The 25,067-nt window shown below is 45.4% G+C and overlaps 2 protein-coding genes and 1 long non-coding RNA gene across 9 annotated transcripts in view; 2 read left to right on the forward strand and 1 right to left on the reverse strand.

Annotated features, from left to right (window-relative positions):
• The window catches only part of abi2b (abl-interactor 2b), a 39,281-nt gene extending 32,069 nt beyond the window's left edge, over window positions 1–7,212 (forward strand). For 4 of the 7 annotated variants that reach the window (XM_030086075.1, XM_030086079.1, XM_030086080.1 and 1 more), the window contains 2 exons: window positions 1–186; window positions 6,082–7,212. In XM_030086075.1, coding sequence (XP_029941935.1) covers window positions 1–186; window positions 6,082–6,257 — 362 coding nt within the window. In that variant the 3' untranslated portion in view covers window positions 6,258–7,212. The remainder of the gene's footprint in view (window positions 187–6,081) is intronic. The other 3 variants (XM_030086076.1, XM_030086078.1, XM_030086081.1) reach the window with 1 other exon arrangement.
• A 1,722-nt stretch (window positions 7,213–8,934) lies between these two features.
• Window positions 8,935–25,067, forward strand: part of fbxo3 (F-box protein 3) — a 32,139-nt gene continuing 16,006 nt past the window's right edge. Inside the window, exons 1-3 of the mRNA XM_030086429.1 lie at window positions 8,935–9,035; window positions 18,606–18,695; window positions 18,796–18,959. Of these exons, the coding sequence (XP_029942289.1) occupies window positions 8,953–9,035; window positions 18,606–18,695; window positions 18,796–18,959 (337 nt within the window). The 5' untranslated portion in view covers window positions 8,935–8,952. The remainder of the gene's footprint in view (window positions 9,036–18,605; window positions 18,696–18,795; window positions 18,960–25,067) is intronic.
• Window positions 19,770–20,407, reverse strand: LOC115384108 (uncharacterized). The gene is made up of 3 exons (XR_003930800.1): window positions 20,380–20,407; window positions 20,235–20,298; window positions 19,770–19,918 (listed from the first exon to the last, which is right to left on the reverse strand). It is a non-coding gene; the product is annotated as an uncharacterized LOC115384108 (long non-coding RNA).

Genomic DNA, 25,067 nt, shown 5'->3' on the forward strand with positions numbered 1-25,067 from the left:
TCTCAGACGTGCCACCCCCACCTCCACCTGCAGAAGAGCCCGTTTTTGAGGAGCCCACGCCGCCGCCCCCGCCCCCCGAAGACTACGAGGACGAGGAGGACGAGGAGGAGTCGGCCGTGGTGGAGTACAGCGACCCGTACGCCGAGGAGGACCCGCCCTGGGCGCCACGCAGCTACATGGAGAAAGGTTGGCTTTCAAACTCTCCAGTCCACCAGTGGCATTGTGGGGGAAACTGGTCTGCGGCATTTCAAGCTGCAAAATGGGAGGGGTACCTCAGTCAGGGAAACAAATCAGTGTGAGGAAACTATTTTTTCATATTTCATTTTTGGTTTCAAATTCACATTTTGTGAAGCAAAAAATAACACTTTAAATTTTGCCCCGACAACTCCCACAAAAGCAAAAAGATGAGAACAAAAACACTCCCGTTACTGTTTTAGGTACAGTTAGTTTGCAACATATTTAAATACATTGATATGAACCAAAATGTTGCCTGGAAACCACAATAAAACTATAAGTTTAACTGCAAAGGTTTTGTATGCTTCTCTTAGACTGTATGTCATCTTTTCTGAAGATATACAGCTGTTCATCTCTGTATACTATTTGGTTTGAGGCAGGGGGGAGTCAGACTTCCATGGAACAGCAATGCATTTATTAGGTACCACCAGAGCTACTTCAAGCAATTTTGTTTGATATTTGTGGACTGGTTTATCAATTTTCATAAAATTTGCCATGAGACAGAGTCTCGGGTCCAGGGAAATCAGTCTGCTGTGCTAACATGCAGTTTAGGATAACTATTTTTTTTTTTCAGATTTTCTCCTTTTTTCCCCCATGTCTTTCCTTTTACCATCCCTTTTTGTTTTATTTTAATGAGATTTCGACTCAGGCCATGGTAGAAAATAGCGGAGAGTTGACCGTGGTTCACCTTGGCGAGGGCTGTCAGCGTGAAGTACAGCCAAGTTTGTTCTGCAGTGCGACCTGCTGCTCAGCCCAGCACCATGCACGGCGCCTTCGGTCCTGGTAGCCTGGGACTCAGCCGGTAGCCTGTCGGGACCGGATCAGTAACACACACACACACACACACACACACACACACACACACACACACACACACACACACAAATTTGAGGAGTCCATGGTTTCATAGCGGACGGACACATAAGGAGACTTCCTAATCAAAGCAAAATGTGTTTTTATTCTGGTCTAAACTATCTGTCCAACCTGTGGGCAAAATTAATCATTTAAGATATGTCGTGATTTAAAGAAGTAGCTTGTATTACTCACAGACTGTAATTTATTTATACTGCCCCACTCTGGAGTCAAAGGTTAAAAAACAAAACACATGAATAAACGGAATGATTATCAAATGCTAGGGTGAATTCTAAGAGAATTCTAAACTGTTTCCCTCCTCTGTACTGTAGCATTTAAATTTTCTGACAGACTCCTCACAGTCTGTGGTCCATGCGCAGGGAGGGGTGGAGTTTGGGCTGAAGGAGATGCCAAAATGAATGGATGATGTTGAAGAGCCAACATAAGTTATTGGCAGATGTGCAGTTCTGGATAAAGCCACTTTCGTCTGGGTTTATTGTTTTTGGTAATTTATCACCTAGTTTATTTGCTAACAATTTAGAAATGAATTTCTAATCGGTGTTCAGCAAGGATATGTTGGTAAGAGGCACATTTTAAATGATTTTTATTTTTCTTCTGTCTGATTGTGATTATGGCAGTTGTAAAAGTTTCAGGTATTGCATGTGTTTTGATACTCTTATTATGTCTGTGATTTAGGGGAGGAGTAAATCTTTAAATTCTTTATGAAATTCAGAAGGGAAACCATCCTCTCCTGGGGCTTTATTAGATGGGAGTGAACATGAAGCTGTTTTGAATTCTACTTGAGTAAAAGGGATAGTCCAAAAAGGTTCATTGGTCTTCCAAGTTATAATCCAAAACAAAGGTTCATTTCAAAAGACCAGGGAGGTATTTTGTTATTTACCTGACAGTTTCGGCAGCTGTCAGCTGTCTTCTTCAGAGAGTCACGTGATGTTGTGGTGACGTATCTTGTCAGCTGATTTATACAGGTTTTGGCAGGAAACCTGTATAAATCAGCTGACAAGATACGTCACCACAACATCACGTGACTCTCTGAAGAAGACAGCTGACAGCTGCCGAAACTGTCAGGTAAATAACAAAATACCTCCCTGGTCTTTTGAAATGAACCTTTGTTTTGGTTTGAGTGAAAGGGAGGTCAAGTTATTTCGGGCCTCATTTGTTTTGATAATTCAGTTGTGGATGAAAAATTAGCAATGTGTGTAAAATGATCTGGAAGCTCTGATTTAGTGTAACTCGTAGTAAGTTCAATGTGGCAAAGAAATTAAAGATTACTATTTCTCCAATCCAAAGGTATTGCTCCCAGTATACTTTACGATATATGGGCCTAATCCCTGGCAGTGGCGATGTTAGGTTCACTCAAGAAAGATAGTTGGACAAGGACAATATTTTGATTGAACAATTTTTATTTAACATTTATTTAAACATTGTGAACTCATCCTAACCTGTAGCGACTCCCTTGGAGTTTTCCAGATGACGACGAGCAGAGTTTCAACTCATGCTTTTTATTTCTTCACAAGGAAGATATTCAGTTTTCGTGAACACCGTAAAAATTACAAAAAAGAATAAAACAAAAACGAGCACCTCCTCTTAGCTTCACAAAATCATATACAAGTGATTTTTACACATATCCACATAATTTACACAATTATATATATTTTTTTTTAGGTTTTTACTTATACAAAATATGCTCTGCTAAACTAATAAGCAAACAAGCAATGACATTCTTAAAGGGACTTAAGGCAAGATTTGTGAAAAACTACACTACGCATTTCCAGTTTATTCAGTGCTAACGGGCCGTGAAGCATTAGAAACCTAAAATAACAGGCCAATCCACGTATCTGTCTGTTGCCTTATACAGGCTGTGTGCCAAATAATTTGCTGCAGTGCGGGGTCCTAATTTCCCGCGCAGTCGTGGGGATGTGACGTAAATTGACGCTGTACGTTGCTGGACAGGAAGAATATGGCCGCCGCGGACACCGACTCAAACACTGCATCCCTGGTGCAGTGCTGTGAAGACGGACAGTCTGTAAAAGCCTCGGCATGCTTCCCCGTCGCAGCGACGCCGTTGCTACGCCGTGTACGTAGCACCCTACGCAGCGCCTACGCTACGGCTTGACGCGCACCGGAAGTGTTTGTGCGCTCCCGTGCCGCCTTGGCTGGTGGCTGCAGTTCCCCACAGCGCCTATCGCGGCAGCACTGAGGTAAATTTTGTGAAGTTGCCTTAAGTCCCTTTAAGTAAAAGACCTCCCCATTCAACCAACAATAGGTGCAGTGCACACTTTTCACAGCTGGTTGCTGCTTTCCAAGGCGCCGATGATTTCAGCCATTAAAGGGGCTGTATCATGCTTCTTTAGCTAGTCCAAACCTCATTATTAGCATTAACATGGTAACAGTTTATTTTTGACGCTAAGGAAAAGTCATTTTATGTTAAATAAAAGCTTTTCGGAGGCTAATTCTGAAACCCGGAAGAGAAAACGCTCTGTTTCACTGAAAATCCCGCCTCTCCCCCTGTGGACTTTGACTGACAGCGTGAGGAGTTCAACTTTTGTGACGTACTTAGGTTTGAAGACTTTCAAATGAGCTGTTTTCTACCCGAAGGGAGGGGCTGCTGTAGAGAGCAGCAGACTGAAAGAGATCACTCAGACATGTGTGGATGAAGGCAAATAACATTCTGGGGCTGGTTTTAAAGGGAAATCAACTTTGTGGCATGCTAAAAACCTTAAAAAAGTGGAGTTTGCATGATATAGGTCCTTTAAGGTGGTTAATAGCTTCCATCAGATGTTTCAGATCTGTAGAGCTTGACAATTATATAAAAGAACAGATTCAAACAATAAGAAAACAACAGTAAAAACCCTTACTAGAAAAGTTACAATGGAATTCAATTAGTGCACCTCCGCATCTACCTTGCATCTGCATGAACTCGGTAACATCACTTCATTTTGAAGTTAGCAAACTTGCTAGCATGAAAATATAAGATACATCCTGACTGGCCTGCTCAAAATAACCAAGAAAAGGTTTTTAGCGTTTCTGCGTCCTCAGAGGGAGAAGTGTCCTCAGTCCTGAAAACTCAAACAAAAGTCTCTCTCAGGCACTTCAGGAAAATGAGGGAATCTGTTCAGTTAGTGTTAGTTTCAAAGCACAGCCGCGCTTTAGATTTAAGCGTGAAATCTGGAATGAGCTCGATAAATCCCTCCAAGAATCCAGAAGTCTACATGTATTTAAAAAGAAATGAAAAACAGAACTACTTCAGAAATATGGGTAATCCAACCCCCAGGTGGCTGATAGACATTATTACACTGTCTAAAGCCCGATAGTAGTATATTGTTTGTTGAGATGCTCTCTTAATATTGTAAATTTAAGGAATATGTATGCACCAAAAAGCAATACAGAAAATAATATAAATTGTATAATATGTCTGATGTTTGAGTTTGATGTGTGTCAGGTTTGTAAATGTTTTATTTTTCTCTTTTCTTTTTTAATGGATGTGGGACTCATTTTCTCTTATACTTAAATGTGAAGGAGTGGACCTGATAAGTTCTTGGAACTTCTACCTGCTCCCTTTTGAGCACAGTTTAAATATCATTGTTTGATGAATGGACAACTGTTGCTGTTGCTGCTGCTCAAATCAAGAAAGTCAAAAAAGAAAAAAAAAACATTGTGGAGCCAATTAGTGGAAAGTGCTAGCGGATCATTGCCTTCCCAGCCTTCAGATGTGATTGCACATGCTGTGATTCTCTTGTGACCCCACCTTCTCCAGTAAAACTTCTCTTTGGCTAGTTTAGCGAGCTGGCCGTACATGTCAGCTGTTTGGTCCTCCGCTGTCCCGATGCACTCCCGTCAGCCCATTCAGTTCCGATGTGGACTCATGGACCTCTGCAGTCCACACGTCCATCTGGCTGGAGAGGGCCTGATTCCCAGCTTGTGTCCACGGCCAGTGGCGTTCTGTGTCCATGCACCATCTTGCCAGCTTCTCAGTGAGACTTTTTTCTTCTTCACAGGAGGAGGAATGTGCGTCTGTCGGGTTAGCTAGCCCCTTTTTTGACTGTGTGGCCATGCCAACTGCTATCTATCAGAACAGATCAAAGTTTAGGCATTACGGCACGTTTTGCGTGTCTAAAAGGATAATTAACCCCAGAGCCTCCAAATTAACTTGTACCGAGCACCGCTGCATCATGTGACCTCAAAATATTCATTTCAGAGGACTCTCATCTGCTTACATAGAGAAGAAAATCCCCGGTTTTAGGCAACTTTCTTGGAATTCTTTTGCCGGAACGCTGAGACACGTCATAGCACAGCATTCCCAGAAACCACACAGGTTTTGATGTGCTTTTTATGGTGCTGCGCCAAACGCTGAGAGATGACACGCGCAGCAATGATTTAAAACAACACCAGCGGCTGGGGATGAAGTGAAACGCAAACCTGAGTCAAAGCTGCGCTCCGCCTCGGAAAACCAACCTACTCACCAGTAACGAGATGACAGGAGCGCCCAGAACACTGAGTGCCGAGTCAAATCCATCTTATTTGTATTCGGGGTGTGTATTAAGAAGGACCTCACGATATGATATCCATCACCATTCATGGGATGCAATATATTGCAATGTCTGAATCATTGAATAATAAAAAGAGATAACACAGGTTGACGTATATGTCCATCAGATGATACTGGCAAACTGACTCCAAACTATTGGATTCCAAACATTGCAAAGTAGTTGTTCTTGTCTTTTCCCTGAACAGCTCCCAGAAAGCTCCATCAGCTGCAGCAGGAGCCGCTCACTCCCACACTGTCTGAAACCGGAGAGTCCACTGGAGCTGAGCTTCACAAGTCACAGCACATTTAAAGCATCCATGTGTTATTCAACTGATATATCGGGCAGCTGAATATTGCCATACTTTGCTGAATCCAAAGTTTTTCACAGCCCTAGTTTGCATGTCAAAAGCTCCCGTCTGAGCATCTGTCTGCCGTCTGTCTGGTTTCAGTGGTGGCCATCTACGACTACGCCCGGGACAAGGACGACGAGCTGTCGTTCCAGGAGGGCGCCATCATCTACGTGATCAAGAAGAACGACGACGGCTGGTACGAGGGCGTGATGAACGGCACCACGGGCCTCTTCCCCGGCAACTACGTGGAGTCCATCATGCACTACGCCGACTGAACAACCCCAGCAGAGCAGGAGGAAGTGGAGGGAGAGACTTTGAGACGGCATGGTCCCCTCTGGGCCAAGAGGGAGGTGGAGGACAAACCGCCACCACTCCAAGCAGATCCCTCTTTCTTCATTGGACAGAGGAGGACTGGACTACTCTGTGTTCCACTTTGCGCTCACTACATCCTTTTTTTGGCTTCATTTTGTTGGCGTTGAACCTATTTGCCCTTACTTTAAACACTATTTATTGGTGGATGTGGGGCTGAGCGAGCACTGGAGGAAACTCCCATGCCTTCCTGAGAGCAGTGAGCACACCAGAGCTCACTAAAAGCACACCAGAGGACACCCCGGCTCCCTCAGAGCACTCCCAGTCCGCAGGCCAGCTGAGAGGCGTTCCTCCGAGCGGAGACCCTCGGCTGCACGCTGGCCTGGATATTGAAGTCTTACTCTGCTGCTCCCATCATGAATAATAGAAGTGAGATTGCGTAACTGCCCCCCTCCCCCCAAAATAAAAAAAAAAAAAAAAAAAAAAGAAGCAAGTATTGCAAAGCAGTAGACTGCATGTTTCAGTGAGGGGAAAAACATTTATTTTCTGGTCTATTGATGATTAATGTCTTAATATTTTGGTGTGGTTTGGTTTTCGATCTTCACCCACTGAAAACAGTGCATTTAGCTCCTTCCTAAGATGCTCGTGCCATATTGAAGTGTGTGTTGCTGTTCAGAGGTCATCACTCCATTTGCAATAAATTGGCCAGAGTGAGGTTCTTGCTCTACAAATCTTTACTTTTTCCAGGTTTCTTTTGGAGTTCTTTTAAACCAGAAGCACATACATTTGTAGTTAAAAGGTGTTGAAGAAATATAAATGTGAGATGTATTATGCCCTCACTTTGGGACTTATTGAATATGAAAAAGAAGCCAGCTGTTGTGTTGAAATGGTTTTAACCATCACAAGCCCCTTATACTTAAATAAATTAAAAAAAACAAAACAAAACACACATGCTGTCAGTTCAGGCGTCTTTAATCCATCGTACAGTTTAATACGCTTGACTGTTGGGTGTTTGCGAGGGCTCAGTGCTTGTACTTATGTCAGAATCTTTATTTTCTATGAAAAAAAAAAAACTCTAACAAGTGGGTCTGTATGTGAGTCTTGCATGCCATTGTTCTGATCTGTGCTGCTGTCCCAAAAACCCATTTCTCTGACCAGGACCCAGCCTTGTCCAAAGAGACTGTACAGCTACACTTCAAGGGGGAGGGAGGAGAATGATCTCTGACAGTGGACGTCGCCAGTGAATAAATGTGTGTGTGAAGCTGCCGGTGAATCCTGCGGACAAACGGCGAGCTGAGCTGGGCTGTGAAAGCCTGCTCCGGACCCTGGGTCTGCTGGATTCACAGACTTCCCTCAGAACTTCCAGTTGAAATGGTCCATAATGCCATTGTGTTGCACAGTTTAAAGTTAAATTGCAGAAGTATCATATTTGTAAAATCATGAGAACAAAGACAATAAAATTATTAAGATTTATTGGTGTCATAACATGTTGACTCTTCCTCTTGTGCTGGTTCATCAGTTTGAAAAGGAAAACAAATACATTTAAAAAAGATGTTGCGCTGCGTCGCACCCAGTGTTAATTTTGTCAATGAAAACTTAAACGAAAACTATTCGTTGACGAACCATTATTCCGTGACTAATTTGTGACGAGAACGTAAATTTAATAAGTAATGACAACAAAAACTAAAACAAAATCTCTGAACATCATGAACTGACGAGTAAAAATGTGACGAAAAAGCTGCCGCTGGCCGCCGGACAAGCTGGGTTACAACCGTCCTCACGCCGGGCTCCCCGGCTCCGGTCCGGCTCCGGTCCGGCTCCGGTCCGGCTCCGGTCCGGCTCCGTTCTGTCTCCTGAACGGAGACGCAGCACCGCAGCAGCACTGCTGTTTGTTGTGCTTCGCTTTTTCTTCTTCTTCTGTGATGTTGTATGGCAGCTTGCATCCCGTTGGTTGCATTACCGCCACCTGCTGGTCATTATGATTGGAGCTTTTTTTCTTGCAGGCCGTCATTTGTTGTAAGAATTTAGAGAAAGAATCTGAAGTTCGTATATTTAAATTTTATCCAACAAGCCATAGATTTTCATATTAATGATACAAGAGTTATATGATACATTCTAAATTTAAATATCTAAACATAATTAAAGATATGCTTACAGTGGAGTTTTTACAACCGTGACACATATCCTTTTGCACTTCTGCTATACTGTGGTTTTATGTTGTGTTGTTTTTATGTGTATGTTGATGAAGCACTTTGCACTTTGCCCAAGACAAATTTCCTACTGAGACAATAAAGTTAGCTATCTATCTATCTATCTATCTATCTATCTATCTATCCATCTATCCATCTATCCATCTAATTTACTACAGTACAACAAAACTGTCAAATTTCATCAAGACTGAAATTAAGACTAAAACTAAAACTAATTTCCACAGACTAAATTCTAACTAAAACAAAACTAAAAAACTAAAATGTGACTTTAACTAAATCAAGTCTTTGGTGAGTGACTAAAACTAAAATGAAATGGAAAAATTCCTGTCAAAATTAACACTGGTCGCACCAGAGAACTGCGGCTGTTTCTCCTGTCATCCAGCAGGGGGCGCTGCTGCAGCTCCTCCATATTAGGAGGAGAAGAAGAAGAAGAGTGTTTGCTAACGCTAACATGGCGGAGCTGCGGATGGACCAGCTGCCCACAGACCCGCTGCTGCACGTGCTGTCCTACCTCAGCTACCGCGACCTGAGCCGGTAAGTCCTGTCCGACCTCCGGTACCGCGGCCCGAGCCGGTACCGCTCCGAGCCTCCCGAATCGAGTATCCCAGACCCCGTTTCGAACGCCGGTGCTGCGGACGAAGCGGTTTCCCTGTTAAGTGGTGACCAACGTCCCTTCTCGCTGCCAGTAACAACACATCTTCAAAACACGTCCAAGAAATCCGCCGCGTTCCTGGCAAAATACAACCTAATCGCATTCATAGCAAAGCTCTGAAGCGTCGTAGATTTCGTGAGCGTTATTTTTTTCATCTGTTGCAGCAACGACAGAGGCTCAAGGAAGTCGGTCAGGAATTAACAGGGGAACCACTTCATCCAAAACACCGGCATTCAAGCTGGCAGAGAGATAAAGACTAAAAACAGCAGGGAAAAAAAAACATTGCAATGTTCATCAACGAGAAAAATCTATTGCTTTACTGTTGAGGGGAACCACCTTTTTAACTTATTCTTTTTGTCTGCCCCGGCAAGGTGCAGGTTACTGTCCCAGCCCGGCCTCGTCCAGGGTTTATTTATATTATTCATAATCTGTTAATCGCTGGAAAACTTGGCCAACACGAAATGGAGCAACACCACAACAAGCACATCAAAACAAGCGGAAAATCTTGAATTGTGTGCTACGACTTTTCTCAGCATTCCATGAGAAAATTCCTCAAAACCTGGCATTTTCCCCATGGCATGAGAGCCGACTGAAAAAATGAAGAAAAAATACATCCCCGAACAAGTCCATCCTCACTATACGTTCACGTAAAGACGCCATTAAAATATCAAAACGTCACCATGTTTTTAACCTGTCCAGATGTGCAAACCTCATATCAGTATCTTCTCCTGCATTTAAACTGGGAGCTGAGCCACGTTTGGTTAGAATTTCAGCTGTTTTTGGAGTTTATAGTAGGAGTGTGTGAGTGTGTGACGCCGGGAACTGGATGCGGTTCGTGTCTATGGGCGGCCGATGTGATCAAAAATACGGCGTGTATGTGGGCAGACGCCGTTCGCGGAATGCTGCTTGGTCAACCCAGACGCCTGCATTCTAATTTTATTCTAATGTTCCACCCCTGAAGTTTGGTCAGACAGTACAATTGATCTGTTTTTACCCAATCGGTGGAAACCTGGGAGACTGAAGCAGCTGCAGGACGAACTCGATCACTCACTGTGGCTCCAGGACAGGAAGGAATAATAATAAAAATAATGCATTGGTTTTATATAGCGCTTTTCAGGACACTCAAAGACACTTTAAATAGCATTGCATTCATTATTCATTCACACCATACCGGGTGGTGGTAAGCTGCTGCTGTAGCCACAGCTGCCCTGGGGGGGGCAGACTGACGGAAGCGAGGCTGCCAGTCTGCGCCATCGGCCCCTCCCACCACCAACCATTCTCTCTCACAACGGTCATACTAGGCATTAGTAGTTACTGGATGTAACTCCAGTTCTACGAGTAAGTGCGTGCCCGGCTGCGGGCGTCGCTATGGGGACCCCTGTCCTCGTCCAATCAACTGAGACAATGACATGTTCGACGCACCAATCCCCGACGCCCAATGGTGCACCACCACGCCCCTCGCCGAGGGTATATCTCCAAGGCGGGCGCTTCGTCAAATCCTTCTTCTGACGTCAACAGAGTAAAGGCCCGTCCATGCTTCACATGTCCGCGTGGGTGCGCGTTGCGCGTTGGTCCGCGTGACGTAAAAATCGTCATGAATTCCTGTCCGCTAGGGTCCGCGCGGACGTCCGCGCAGCAGCCAGGAATTGAGACCGCGTTGCGCGCAGGTCGCGGAAGTGTGCGCCTGCGCCAGAGCGCCAGAGCAAACAAAACATGACGGTAAAAGTGAAAGTAGACGGAGCTCCAGCCTGATGGCTCCACTTAAAGACACCGAAAGAGTGAAAAACTGGTGGAAAGAGAGAGAGACTGTCTGGAGGGAGGAGGAGGTCTGCAGACAGAAGTGAAAAAGTAACTAATCGCTCCGGCGCCGCCCCGCGATTCAGAAACAGAAAAAAAAGGCTAAATAAACTTTAATACTTAAAGATAATGGACTGACAATGTATGTGCTTAATTTTCTCTAAATAAACCGTAATAAAGGAGCAGATAAACAGTCTGTAGAGCCGGAAAAGCTTCTCCAGGCTGCGTGGATCACCGCGCCTGCATGAGACGCACAGCTGAGCTCAAAATGTAGCATGGGAGAAATCGCGTCCGCATCGGTGGTGGGCGGAGCTTCCAAAGCGGACGCGGAAACGCGTACATGTGAAGCATGGACCAGCCTTTTGGGAAGCAGACAGCTGGGCCAGCAGGTAGGCGGGCACACACTTACTCGTAGTAGTTATATCCAGTAACTACTAATTCTGCTTCGGAAGTGATTAGCCCGCCTACGGGCTTCGCTATGGGGTACTCGCCAAAGGCGAAGGCTGTAGGTCGATGAATGTACTCCCAGCTGGCCTGCTGACAGATTGGTGCAGAAGTAAACAAACCGTACGTTAGGGTTGGGCGGTATGCACAAAATCTTATATCACGGTATCAGAAATTTCATATCAAGGTAACGGTATATATCACGGTATTATTTTTCCCCTGTAAATTCAAATAATTGCTTAAAAATAACCAAACTCGCATTATCTCAGTTTCCTCTTTTTTTTTTTAAACTCCGGTTTATATAACTGAAATTATTTTTAAAAAATCAGCAGGGTTTCCACCAGACCTTTTCAGTTCGAGCGCCCCGCCGCGCTAAATTCCGCAGCGCCCGGACAAGAAATTCTGCAGCGCCCGGACAAGGCAAGGGGAAAAAAAAAACTGCGCTCTCTCTCCCTCAGACGGTGCAAAGCCTCACTAGCGGTAGCCGCTAGCTCCCTCCCGATGGTCCGAGAAGTCACACTCGCTGGCCAAACTGTTCTCCTGCAGGAAACACTGAATCACAACATGAAAGAAAAAAAAAAAAGACCTGAGTTTTTAGCGTCTCTCCCGGAGCCGCTAGTCTCTGCGTTCGCCATTATGGCTCCGCCTCTCCTGGAGACGCTGGTGTTGTTCGCGAGCGCACCCTGTGCTTACCTGACCGATGAAATGCAGCGAACAAACTCCGCACGACATCGGGACACGCTGTGAAAATACACAAACGCACCCAAACAATTGCGCTCCGGCTGTTCTGTTGGCGAGAGCAGACGACTGAACACCGACTCAGAGCTGCAGCAGACGTCTGCTCTCGCTCCGCTGTAAACGGTACGGCAACATTTCAACAGGTAAACACTTTCACACCGTCGCACGATATTATACCGTCATACCGCGCAGCCCTACCGTACGTCCAGAACGATCGTAGAACTCCCGAAGAACGAGGCGGGCATCCATGCGCCGAAGCGCAGCCCGCGACGTGAACAAGCATCGCCGCAGCGACACGCCGGCCGGGGCAAGCCACAGCGGCAGGCGGGAAATCCCGGTCCGCGACCACACACGGGAAGCGGCAGCCGGGCAGGAACCAAAAACGGCAAGCGGCAGAACTCCTGTTCCCGCCAGCACCGTCGCAGACAAAGTATCCTCAGGCCGCGGCAAAGCCAAGCGGCAGGTGGGAAAGCCCTGGACCGCGGCCCCATCCAGGACGAGGCAGACAGGCCAAAAAGGGCCGAACGGTTATGCGACCGAACTCCAGTTCTTGCTGAAAACCGACGTGGCCACAGAGTCTGTGCACATATCCAACAGATATGAGCGCAGAAAAGTGGACACCGAGGCCCAGGAGGCAGCCTGGCAGGTACCGCTCACCGTGATCCCTCTGCACAGCGCCGCAGAGGCCCTGTGCTGAGGGATCTCATGTCTTTGCAAATGAAAATGATTGTTAAAGAACGATTGATAAACGAACAATATTGATCAGTAATGAACAAAGCAGGATCAGCATGATGCAAATTACAAGTATTATGTTGTGGTTGTGAAGTCCAGATCCCTTCCTGTCCTGGAGCCTCAGCCAGAGATGGAGTTCGTCCTGCAGCTGCTTCAGTCTCCCAGGTTTCCACTGATTGGGTAAAAATAGATTAATTGTTCTGGCTGACCAAACTTCAGGGGTGGAGAACATTAGAATAAAATTAGAATGCAGGCGTCTGGTTTGACCAGTAACGTGACGCCGTATTTTTTATCACATTGGCCACCGATTCGTGTCTGGTCGGCTCCGGTAAGGGATTACTGCAAGACTGGGGCCGTTTCTCAGTTCTTAGTACCATGTACTGAGTACACACTTGTTAGCCGTACTTCGAGTAGACTTGCGAGAACGCAGTGACATTGATGTGCACTTGGAACCAGTGTCTTTGATGACATAATGGTTTATTTACAACGCCAATATGTTGGTTTTCATTCATCCATACTTTAAAATATTTAGGGATGCACGATATGGAACATTTTAACTGATACCAATAACCGATAAGTTCAGATTTTTATATTCAATATTATCTTAAAATAATCTGAAGTTTGAGTACAAAGGAGAGTAAATAATTTGAAGATGCAGTGATGAAAACAATAATACTTTAGTAGCTCTGGCCTGGCTATAACTGCAAACAGTACAGACTCTTCACATCTTCATTTATTCTTTGTGAAAATATCAAACGGTTACAATGATTAACAGTCTATTTTTTTTCAATTTTTTTCCTAACAAAATAAATCAAAATAAAATCTATTTGTTTACACAGACTGTCAAACTTCTCAAAACTGTGTATCACAGAAGTGTATCAAATACGACATCAAATTCCAACTTAAGCAAAAACTGCATCCTTTAAGAAAAGGGTTTCACAGAACTGAGACAAAAAAATGAAGTGAAATATTTTTCAACTATGAAATAAATTACATGCATTGACGTGTCGGCCTCAAATCTAAAAACTAGTGTCAACGTTCCCAATTTTTTTCTACACGTAATGTCAGCTTTACCTTTTTCTATTGCAGTTGTGCTAAATGACCACTAGAGGGCTCTGTCGCCTTTGAAACACACTACCTCATAATTCCATTAAATCAAAGACGCTCCACAAGTTGTCAGACTAAAGGGCCGTTTCAGCTGTTAGCTTGATGATATGATCACTAAGCGTTTTGTCACATTTCTTTAATTTGTTGTATATAAAATCCCTCATGCTAGCGTTAGCGTACCATTAGCATCAATGCCAGCTGCAGCGTCTCTCCCTCCAGCTTGTTGGGGTGTTTCCGTGGCGGCTGGTCTCTGGTAGACCCCGTACTGCTGCTGTAACCCAGCTTGTCTGACACAGCCTCCACCCAGCAGTAGGTTTTATTTTGAAAAGCTGCCACGCTGCACCGCTTGCAGTCAGCTGTATTCGCGTCTCCGAGTCGACTTGAACGCAACACTAGCTGCGGCAGCTTTTGAAGCTACGGAGGGGAGCAAAACCCTTCTCCTCCTTAGCAGTCAAGATGCAGGGCAGCAGTGAACCCGCAGAAGAAACCTGCCGTCTCCTCCAGCCAGAAGTTAAAGAAGTTAAAGGCGCAGCATGCAGACAAGCAATTTTCTGAACCCATTAATTTATCGGTTTAATTTATCGGATTAAATTATCGGTTCGATAAAAAGGATGTCATTTTTGCCCCATATTGGCCAATAATTTATCGGACCGATAATTATTGTGCATCCAAACTTCAAACTTCAAATAACTTCAAACTTCAAACTCTATTTATTTGTATAGCACTTTTCATGATAATAAAAACAACGCAAAGTGCTTAACAGTAAAAAAAGAATAAAAGCCGCACCATCAATAAGTGTACACCACACGCACACGCACATACACACAAACACACACAATTTATGCCCATAGCAAGGCAGAGGAGACATGGCATGGCACTAAGCATCATGGGAAAACACTACCAGTGGGGCCGTTCACACCCTAAAAATATTAATACAATGCAACATAAGACGAGTGTTTATAGCGGAGCCAGTGATCAGGAAGTATTTGTGGAAGAGAGTAGTTGGCGTGGAATGAGTTTATACAATAAGTCACAGCAATAAACATTGGAAAAAGATAAAAATGACAACACAGGATGACCGAGACTGTAGAAAAATATACCAGAGTGCTTGTACCTATTATGTCTCATGAATGCCATGAATAGCACAGGGTTACTAATACTTCTAGCCTCCCTGTCCTCCGATAAAGCCTTTCACTTACTGTTTAACTTTTCGAAGCTAAGCTCAGAAGAAGAGTAGGTGATCAGGCATTTCTACAAATACAGTTATTTAACTGTTAGTCTGTCCTACCTGCCTGCCTTTGGCCAGCCGTCTGGTCGTGTCTTCACGGTACACCGTATGACGTTGGTCTGATACTCATCCTTGGCTCTGTTCATTTCTCTCTTCAGTAAATATATCAATGTGTTAAACTGTTAAGCTAAGAAAGATATTCATCATAAAAAGGCGCCTACCAAAGAAAGTCGGGGATTCATGAAAACTTTGTTGAAAAAACTTCAACTGAACCTTCAAGAATAAAGGCAGAAATGTTAGAAACATCCAGAAGGTTTAAATTGCATGTTTTTTTTAAATTTTACAGTTCATTTATTTACCAGGAACAACAATATGCGCAGATCACTGATAAGGTGTTGATCCTGGAGGTCATGTGACTCCAGTCTTCAGGTTCTCTGGAGGTCATGTGACTCCAGTCTTCAGGTTCTCTGGAGGTCATGTGACTCCAGTCTTCAGGTTCTCCAGGGAGAACAGTGTTATGTTGCTAGAGATTCTGCTCCAGGAAAAAGCCCCTGAGATCGCCTCTGGACCAGGTTCTGGTTCCTCAGTAGTGCTTTGATTGAAACAGTTCATAGTCTTAGGCCCAATCCCAATTCTCTGCTTAATCCTCACTCCTCAACCTTTTGATCCTCAATCTCAAATGAAGTGCCTCCTCAAAACAAGTGTTCAGGAATGTAAAGTCACTTGGAAATGGGACAACCCTTAAAGACAGTTACGTCCTTGGACCACAGGGGGCAGCACTGCGCAAGAGGGTAGAAGAAAGCTGGAAGTGCAGTGTTTCCTGCAGGAAAAAAGTTTGGGGGGGGGGTTCGGACCGTCGGGAGGGTGCTAGCGGCTAGCGCGACGCTTCTTTGGACCGTCCGAAGAAGAGAGAGCGCACACGCCTGGAGCGCTGTCTTAGTCTCGCTCCTTTCCTCAACTTGTTTAGGAATGGGACGACACTTAACTTCACGGGAGCGCGCATTTTGAGGAATGAGGAGTAAGATTGAGGATTAAGCAGAGAATTGGGATTTGCCCTTCGTCTGAATGCTCAACATTCACCAGTAAAACGAGTAGAAGACACTTGCACCCCTGTTGGGGTTCACACCATTAATGCTCTTCTGGCTCACACAGGACGCACCAGTAATGTTGTGATTTTCAACTTAATGGTTTTGGCTATCGGTAATAATTAATGATTATGAAAAGACAACCAGCTCGTTGTAATCAGTCTCATAAACTTGGTTAAACTTTTCATTTGGATTAATAATTACATTATCAACAATTACCAAAATTTTAACAGTAAAACTGCTGTAAAATCTGTGAACCCTGACCAATCACAGTTCATCACCTCTGCTCAGAGGTGGGCTTTGAAGCTCAGCTCGAATGTGGGGGGTAGGGCTGCCCTCCCGGGCCCCGCCGTGTGTGTGCACACACTCGGTAGTCATGGCAAATGAACAGTTTCCTAGTGTTACCCGCGATCCTCAACATCACTGAGACTGAACTTTATGGTCAATATTAACATTCACCTCATTTAAACATTAAAATTCAGTTAAACAGCTTTAAACTTTTCCTTCAGCTGAGCATATTTACTCTGAAACAGATTAAACTGGACCCAGACACCGGTGGATTCACACAGATCACTGCAGCAGAGGGTCGCAGCCAGCTGCAGCCCAGATGAAGAAGCTGAGCATCGGGTCACCTCGGGTCACCGTCTGGTCCACAAATGTCTGTAATCCTCAAACAAATGTTCAAATCGGCCTGTTGTGAAAAGACTGACCCCACATCAACATTCTAAAAAACTAAATTCTCGCCTACAACTCTTAAAGCTCGGGTTGGCGATCTGAATGAGATCCATTTTTTTTAAATACTGGTTAAAATGATCTTTATGACCCGATGGGAAGCAATTCATAGCGTGTTTTTAAAGTAGTTTGGAAAATATCCGCTCTCTACAGCAGGAGGAAAAACAGCAACCAATCGTCTTGAGGGGACACCTTTTTTTGAAACCAATCAAATCCCTTCGCCGTTCGACCTGCCCCCTGCGTGTACATGTACGCCTGCACTGACCCTGGTTCAGTGCACGTAGAAGGACGGAGCGTCGTTGCAGAATGGCGGAGAAGAATGTTTGGGGGTTTACTCACCGTTCAGTGCGCCAGAACTTGGCGTTGTGCAAATAAAGAAAAAGAAACGAAGCGCTGAGGACAGGTTAGGCCAGGAACGTCTCCGCTCCCAACGGGAGCTCCTCCAATGGGGCGGGAGCTGGGCGGAGCTAGCTAGGTGGAGCCTTGGGGAGATGCTACATGCTAAAGCTAGTTTTCCAAGATCGCCAACCCTAGCTTTAAAACTACGTTCTTTAAATAATAATATTTCAGAGTTTTGTTTTTTTTTACTCACCGCTGCCTGTTTACTCCTCCGTCATGTCTTGTAAAATGTTTTCTTCTCTCTCAAGTCTACACAAGTCTGGTCCGATGCAGACTGGATAAAGTGGGTGGAGTTAGTCCACATCCGGGTATTTCTTGTGTACTTGGAGAATTGCGTACTTTGCATTGGATCAATCAGTACTTGGTCTCCGACTGATGACATTTCACGAGTCTGTGAGTTCACAAGTACAAAGAAGTAAGCGTATTGAGAAGTGGTCTGATACTCAGCGCATTTTACAGCGGAAGCTGAAGCAGTGCGGCTGTGTTGAGTCACGTCACGCAACAGTAGTCGTAAGGATTAGCCCCGATTGTAATGAGCGGCTGTATTTACACTGGAGGCAGTTTAGCAGCGGAAAGATGCAAAGCAGCCGCAAAGCTCCGCAGAAGATAGCCAGCCAGTCTGTTTTGTCCGCATGTCGCCGCAAACATGCTAAGGACAGAAAAGAGGGGTTTTACCCCGTTTTACCCGCAGTGTGTCTGCGTGGCGTCCTCCGCAGCAGAGCTTTGCCATGCTACACTGGATGCGTTTGCTGCGGAGTCTCGTGAGATTTCACCCGCTGAGAGAAGGCTCTCCACAAAACACATCCACAACATAATCATACAAAATATGCTGTTTTGCAATTTCTAACAGTACAGGTCCATTGTCCATGGTTGGGCGGAAAAACACAGCTTGCAACCTGCAGCAGTTGGGAGAGATAACGTGCCGATACGACCTGAAGAAGAGTTTTATTTTGGAGGTCCAGCACCCAGAAAATGATGTTGATGTTAAATGTGCGACCTGTGCTGCAGCCCTGGTTTTCATTTCATCATTTTATGTCTTGTTCCACTGCTTTATTGAGTTATCTGTATTATGGACTTTGATGTTGCTTGTTGGATTGTCAAAATGAATTTCTGTTTCTTTCAGTGTTGTCATCCAGTGCCCAGCAGGACAGAAAGCAGCTTGTGAATGAGTGTTGTTTGTGTGTGTTTAGCTGCAGTGTGGTCAGCAGGAGGCTGAACGAGCTCTCCAGACACAGCCCTCTGTGGAAGTCGCTGTGTTCCAAACACTGGCTGCTGACAGAGTGAGTTCTGCACACAGTGGCAACACACAGCAGTTCATCGCAGCAACACTGTCAACGTGTTTGTGTTTGAGTGTGTCTGTGTCTGTGTGTGCGTGCACAGTGCACAACGGCAGCAGAGCGGCCTCTCCTGGTACTCTCTGTTCAGGCAGTACTACTCGGACCTGGGCCGGTACATCCGGTTCTACCCGGTGCTGAAGAGCTGCTGGGAGCAGATCAAGGCCTACCTGAAGGAGAGGTGTCCACGGATGATCACTTCACTGAAAGGTGACACACTGCACAGCTCCTCTTCACTCTCTCTCACTCCCTCTACCTCACTGTCTCTTTGGGATCAGTTACAGGAATACAACATGCTGACATTTGTTTCTCGTCGGTGGCTTTTCATGACTTTGGAATCACCCAGCATGTCTTTCGACTGTGGTAGTTCTTATTTCCTGCCCCCAGCAAGGTGCGAAGTAACCTCTGTTCCAGGAGAAAACAGGAGACACAAAACAAACGTTCCAACTCTCTAGTTTTCCCTGCACTCGCAGCATGCCATGGACCCTCTCTTGTCCATAATGTCTTCACAGAAGAGACTCAAACACACTAAAGAAGGATGAAGATGTAACGGGTGCGTTGTTAATGCACGCCATTAGAAAGAATAAGAGAAAATAAATTTGGGCAGTTCAGAAGACTGGGCACGTCTACAGGAGCTGGTGGTGTGTAATTAAAAGCAGAGACTGTAATTCAAGGTTGGTGGAATCCACACCGTGTATTGAAATGACACAAGTGAACAAATTATACAAAAGAAATATCCCAAAAACACAAAATAATTAACATAAAGAAAATATTTACAATACTGCAGCAGTTGACCGGTTGAAGTTTGAAAAAAAGCGCTTGATCACTGTTCAGGTTTGTTAATTGACAACAACACAAAGCCCTCAAAATGAGCCATCCGGATAAATAAATTAACCCCTGGTGATTACATACACACACACAAAAACCCGATGCCAACAACCCACGAGGGTTTAGTGAAGGTTCAATTGAAAATGTCCAGTTGTATTATCCATGGGAAAGGGGAGTGCGAGCAGGTGGGCAATAAGTGTAGTGAGGTGCATGGAGGGGAGGACAGGCTGCGAGCCTTCCTACCAGACCAGTAGGACAAAAGGCTGTTGATTGTAGCTGAGTCCAAGCTGTGGTTTCTTGGCTGCCATCAGGTCCACTCCAGTCCAGGATGGAAACCCAGCCTGTTTCAACAACAGGACCAGTAAATGTTTGGCTAGATGTTAACTACCCTGAGCTCAGTTCATGTGTACACAAAACAAATAATCAATAAAGTAAATACATAAGGTGCTACATTCTTTACACTTACAATTGAGAAGCATCTCACAGTTCATGTGCATTCAACAGACCAACACACACTGAAATTAACAGATAAACACATCAGCTTGCCAACAAAAGCTTCACATAAGCAATCAATCATGTGTGTCAGGGCTGATGCTACCGCTAATGCTACAGAGCTGCATTAGCCCAGCATAGTATTGAAGCATTCATTCAACTCACCAGTTCCTCACATTAACGGCACAAGATGGCAGCTAGGGACTCCCTGCAGGCCCGGCAGTGACTTCTACAAGTGTATAATGCAATACTCAGCGCACAGAGTTTGAAACAAAAGCACAGATGAATGATTGTAAAGCTTGAAACAAACCTGCTCACAGCTGTCGGCTGGCTTCCCCCCACACGTCTGAGTGGGGAAAACAGCTGAAGCATGAAAAGCAGGTCACTCTGAGACGCGATTGGCTCGCTCTGTCACATGACCGGAGTTGTGTGAGGTACGTCAACACGCAGCGTAAAGGTGCATTCAGGTGCACTCAGGACGGATGGAAAATAACTGTTTCCATGATTTTTAACCTGGGTTACATTTGTCATCATCAACATCCAGGGCATCTGGAGGAGACGAGTTATTTTAAGTCAAACAAAATTATACAAAAATATATGCTGACTCGTTTTTCTTGGTCTTCAAGCAGGGAAATGGCTCGTTGGGTTGGTGGCTGGAAGTTAAATTTCACCTCTGAGTTCTGGAGAAACAGCCTTTCTTCAACCATACAAAGCAGATGAAAAACTGTTGTTACTGTCATGGCTGCCCAATGCAGCTGGTCTCCATGGCAACACATACCTGCTGAGAGCAGCTGGTCTCCATGGCAACACACACCTGCTGAGAGCAGCTGGTCTCCATGGCAACACACCCCTGCTGTGCAGACTGCTCCTTGATTAGTCTGGATTTTTTAGCATTACTACTGGAGCTTCATTGGTACTCTGTTACTCACACTTACTTTACTACTTTTTACTATTGATACAGCTTCATTGAAATGTTTTCTTACTCCCAGTGGTAGTGGAGCCATTACAGATTGTTTACTCTGTACATGACATTTGATTAGAATAATTTGTGTTTTGAATTGTATTTTATTTTGTGAAGATATGTGGTTATATTGTTATTATATTTTTATGTTAAGCATTTAAGTTTTAATGGCTAAGTTGAGCTCCTTTTAACATCCTTCATTTAGTCAGGGTGAGAGGCACAGTTTTGCTTTTGAGAGTGTGCAAGTAATGCAGCCAGACAAGTATCAACAGTTTTCTGATTGTTTGCATTGAGCAGGTTTTGGTTTATAAGGAGCATCTTTTTGAGACTTTGGTTGTCGGTACTGTCAGGTTCAGGGTCAGAGGTGATGGGTGTACTCTTTATAGCTGTTGTTGGATGTTTTAATATTTTTTTTATATCTTTTTTTATATCCGTTTTTAAATCTTGTAGGAGCCAGAATAAAGGGTGTGTATGTGTCACTGGGTGTTTAAAGGTCTAATACACAATTTTCTCGAAAAGACGAAGCCCCACGTCTGTTACTCACTTTTTGAACAACGCCATGCTCCAGACCATCGCCCGGCTCTCCTGCTTCTCCCAGGAAACGCGGAAGTGTACGAGCGCGACCTCCTCTTCTCCGGCGTGCACAGCTCTGTTTAGTTTCTGCGATCCGCCTCGCTCATAAATAAAGCTTTTTTTCCGAAACAGTTCCAGTTTCATTATGTCAGACTCGCCATCGGTAAGTACTAGCTCACGGCTACATAAACATTCTGCATGCGCAAAAGGGAGAAGCTGATTGGGCGCAAGCACGGAGAACCGCCTTACGAAAGCAGCTCGTCAGAATGACTGACAAACAGACCCACCAATTATTAGGGTGATCCACCCGGAAATCAAAATGTTGTATTACACCTTTAAGGTTTCCATGGTGATGCACGGGCGCTTGGTCACGTGACGCATGCAGTGATGGGCGGCGAGGTGTGTTTACCTGCAGGCAGGTGGAGAGAGGAGAGCGGGGTTGCCATAATTTTTGTTGACCATTTGCCGTGTTTTGGCCCGTTTTCGTTGATGCACGTTCACATAGTGCTGGACAGAACTCCGATAGCAATATATACCGCGGTATATTTTTATCCAATAACGATGATATGAGTTTTAAACAAATTTTCGATATTTCAATATAGTGCATTACAGTCTGCGTTTCACAATCACTAATTGCTGTTCACGGCGCCGCCGATTCAAGCAAAACAGAAAGCGCCGCAGAGAGTGATCACTACTCGGCAGCACACCACAGCTGGCCGTCCTCAGCTCAGGCTACAAGCTAAGCTCCACCGCGGTGAGTTTGAGCTCCAAACTGAGAACTCGTGATGTAAACGCCACTGAACAAGCTTCCACAAGCTAATGACTACCGGAATACTTCCGGGTTCCGGTTCCGGTTGAGTGAACGCTGGCGCGCTCTTGCTGCCGCTGCTCACCGGTAAACTAAACAAGATAAAACTGTGATGGCACAGTCCTGAATGTCGTGATGGACTTGTGGCTTCAGCTGTTATCTGTGGCCTTCCTGGACCTGTGACCTGTGACCTGTGACCTGTGGCTGACCTCGTATTCTCCTGAGAAGCGATGTGGATCTATCAATTAAGGAGATGGTTTGCCATCATCTGGCTCCCGGTGTCATACGTGTCCCGGCCCCAAACAAATGCTCTCCTCCTGTACTCTGCTGCCCAACTTTTAAAACTTCGGCACCACGTCTTCGTTCTGCGCCACCACCTGGGCTCGGTATCCCGCCGGACATCGCCTTCCAGCCCCGACGGAGATACACTCACCGTGGATCACGCCGTAAGTTCCAGTACAATGACTCTCATCCAATAAAATCGCTCTGGTCCACCTTTCGCCGTCCGTCCCGTTACGCTGGTCGGGATGTTGACCACAGCGTCCTGGCTAGCTTAGCTGAGTCGGCTAACTCCTCGGCCAAGAGCTTCTCCACCGCTGTCAACCTCGGTCTCCTCAACATCCGCTCTCTCAGCAGCAGGAAGCGTCTCATCCGTGACGTCCTTGTGGACCGAAAGCTTCATTTCTTGTGCCGAACTGAAACTTGGCAGCAGCCGAATCACTTTGCCTCCCTGAATGAGTCGCGCCGCCGGGGTTTGTTTACATCGGTCAACCCTGCACGTGTGGGCGGGGCGGAGTCTCGCCATGTTACACCGCCAGAGCTGGAAAGTGGCGCCGGTACCTGCTGCTCCGGGGTTCTCCTCCTTCCAGTACTCTGCCTCACTGCTGCCTGGACCCTCTCCTGTAATTGTGGCTACCGTCTACCGCCCGCCAAAATATAATAAGGACTTTTTGAATGACTTTTCTCACCTACTTACTCACTTCTCATCTCTGTCTCAAAATACAGTTATCCTTGGTGATTTCAATATTCGTATGGACAATACCACAAATCCTCTTTCTAAAGATTTTTCATCTTGTTTAGAAAGTTTTGGTTTGCAGCAGTACATTAACTTCGCAACCCACTGTAAAGGTCATACTCTGGATTCAGTCTGCTGCTCTGGGATCACTCCTTCTGACTTTACGCCTCACACGCTGCCATATTCTGATCACATGCTAATTACTTTCAATACTAGCCTCTCTTTATCCAAAGTTATCCTCCCCCGTACCATATCATTCCGCAATATCAAAAACATAAATGTTGACACCTTCTCTTCAGACATTAATAAGTTTCCAAGCACACCTGTCAATAGCTCACCTGACGATCTGGTCTCCCACTACAACAACAGCCTCCATACACTCCTGAACAGTCGTCCTCCACTAAAAACCAGATCCGTCTCTTTCTCCCACTCTGCACCCCGGTTCACCCCGGTTCACCCCGGTTCACCCCTGCCCTCCGTCAGCTCAAATCCCGAGGTCGACAGCTGGAACGGCTGTACAACAAACCTGGACTCACCATACACAAAGAGATGTACAATAATCATGTCATGCTTTATAAGGACCATGTTTCCTCACTACTCTGGTCTAATTCACTCCAATCAACACAACTCAAAACCCTGTTCTCTCTTCTCAACAACATCACAAAACCCCCTGACTCTCTCCCCCAGCACATGCAGTCTACTGATTTCTGTAACTCCCTCATGTCCTTTTTTGTTTTCAAAATCTCTGATATCCACCAGCAACTCTCTACATGTGGTCCTGCAGTCTCTGGAGTCTCTGCGATCCCCGTCTTGCCCATCGTAACCCCACTCTCTAGCTTTGTCCTCCCCTCAGTCCAAGCCATTTCTGAATTCATTCTTAAAGCCAAACCCTCCACCTGCCAGCTGGCCCCCTCCCTCCAGTTCTTGTAAAAACCTGCTTACCTTCACTTGCTCCCCTCGTCACCAACATCATTCATTCCTCTCTTATTTCTAGCACTGTCCCTCACTCATTCAAAACCGCTACTGTGACCCCTATCCTGAAAAAACCCGGCTTGGACCCATCCAATTTCATTAAGTTTGGTCCTATTTCCAACTTACCCTTCCTCTCCAAAATCCTTGAAAAATCTGTAGCCTCTCAGCTCCACCATCATCTCATCACCAACGACATCTACGAGCAGTTTCAATCAGGCTTCCGTCTCCGACACAGTACTGAAACAGCACTCCTCAAAATCACCAACGACCTCCTCTTAGCCTCAGACTCTGGTTTCCTTTCCATTCTCATCCTCCTTGATCTCTCAGCAGCATTCCACACCATTTCTCAGCTCTCTGCTTCTCAGACTCTCATCCATTGGCATCTCCCACACACCCCTCGCCTGATTCACCTCCTGTCTTTCTGACCGCACACAATTCATCCAACTCAAATCTCATAAGTCCAACACCTTCTCTGTCTCCGCCGGCGTGCCCCAGGGTTCTGTCCTGGGTCCCCTTCTCTTCATCATTTACATTCTCCCGCTTGGTCACATCTTCCGTAGACACAATATAAATTTCCACTGCTACGCTGACGACACCCAGCTCTCCCTCTCTACCAGCCATCTCATCACTCCCTCCAGCCTCCCTCTCCCTCTGCCTACAAGAAATTCA

This window comes from Salarias fasciatus (assembly GCF_902148845.1).
Source record: "Salarias fasciatus chromosome 23 unlocalized genomic scaffold, fSalaFa1.1 super_scaffold_20, whole genome shotgun sequence".
NCBI lineage: Eukaryota > Metazoa > Chordata > Actinopteri > Blenniiformes > Blenniidae > Salarias > Salarias fasciatus.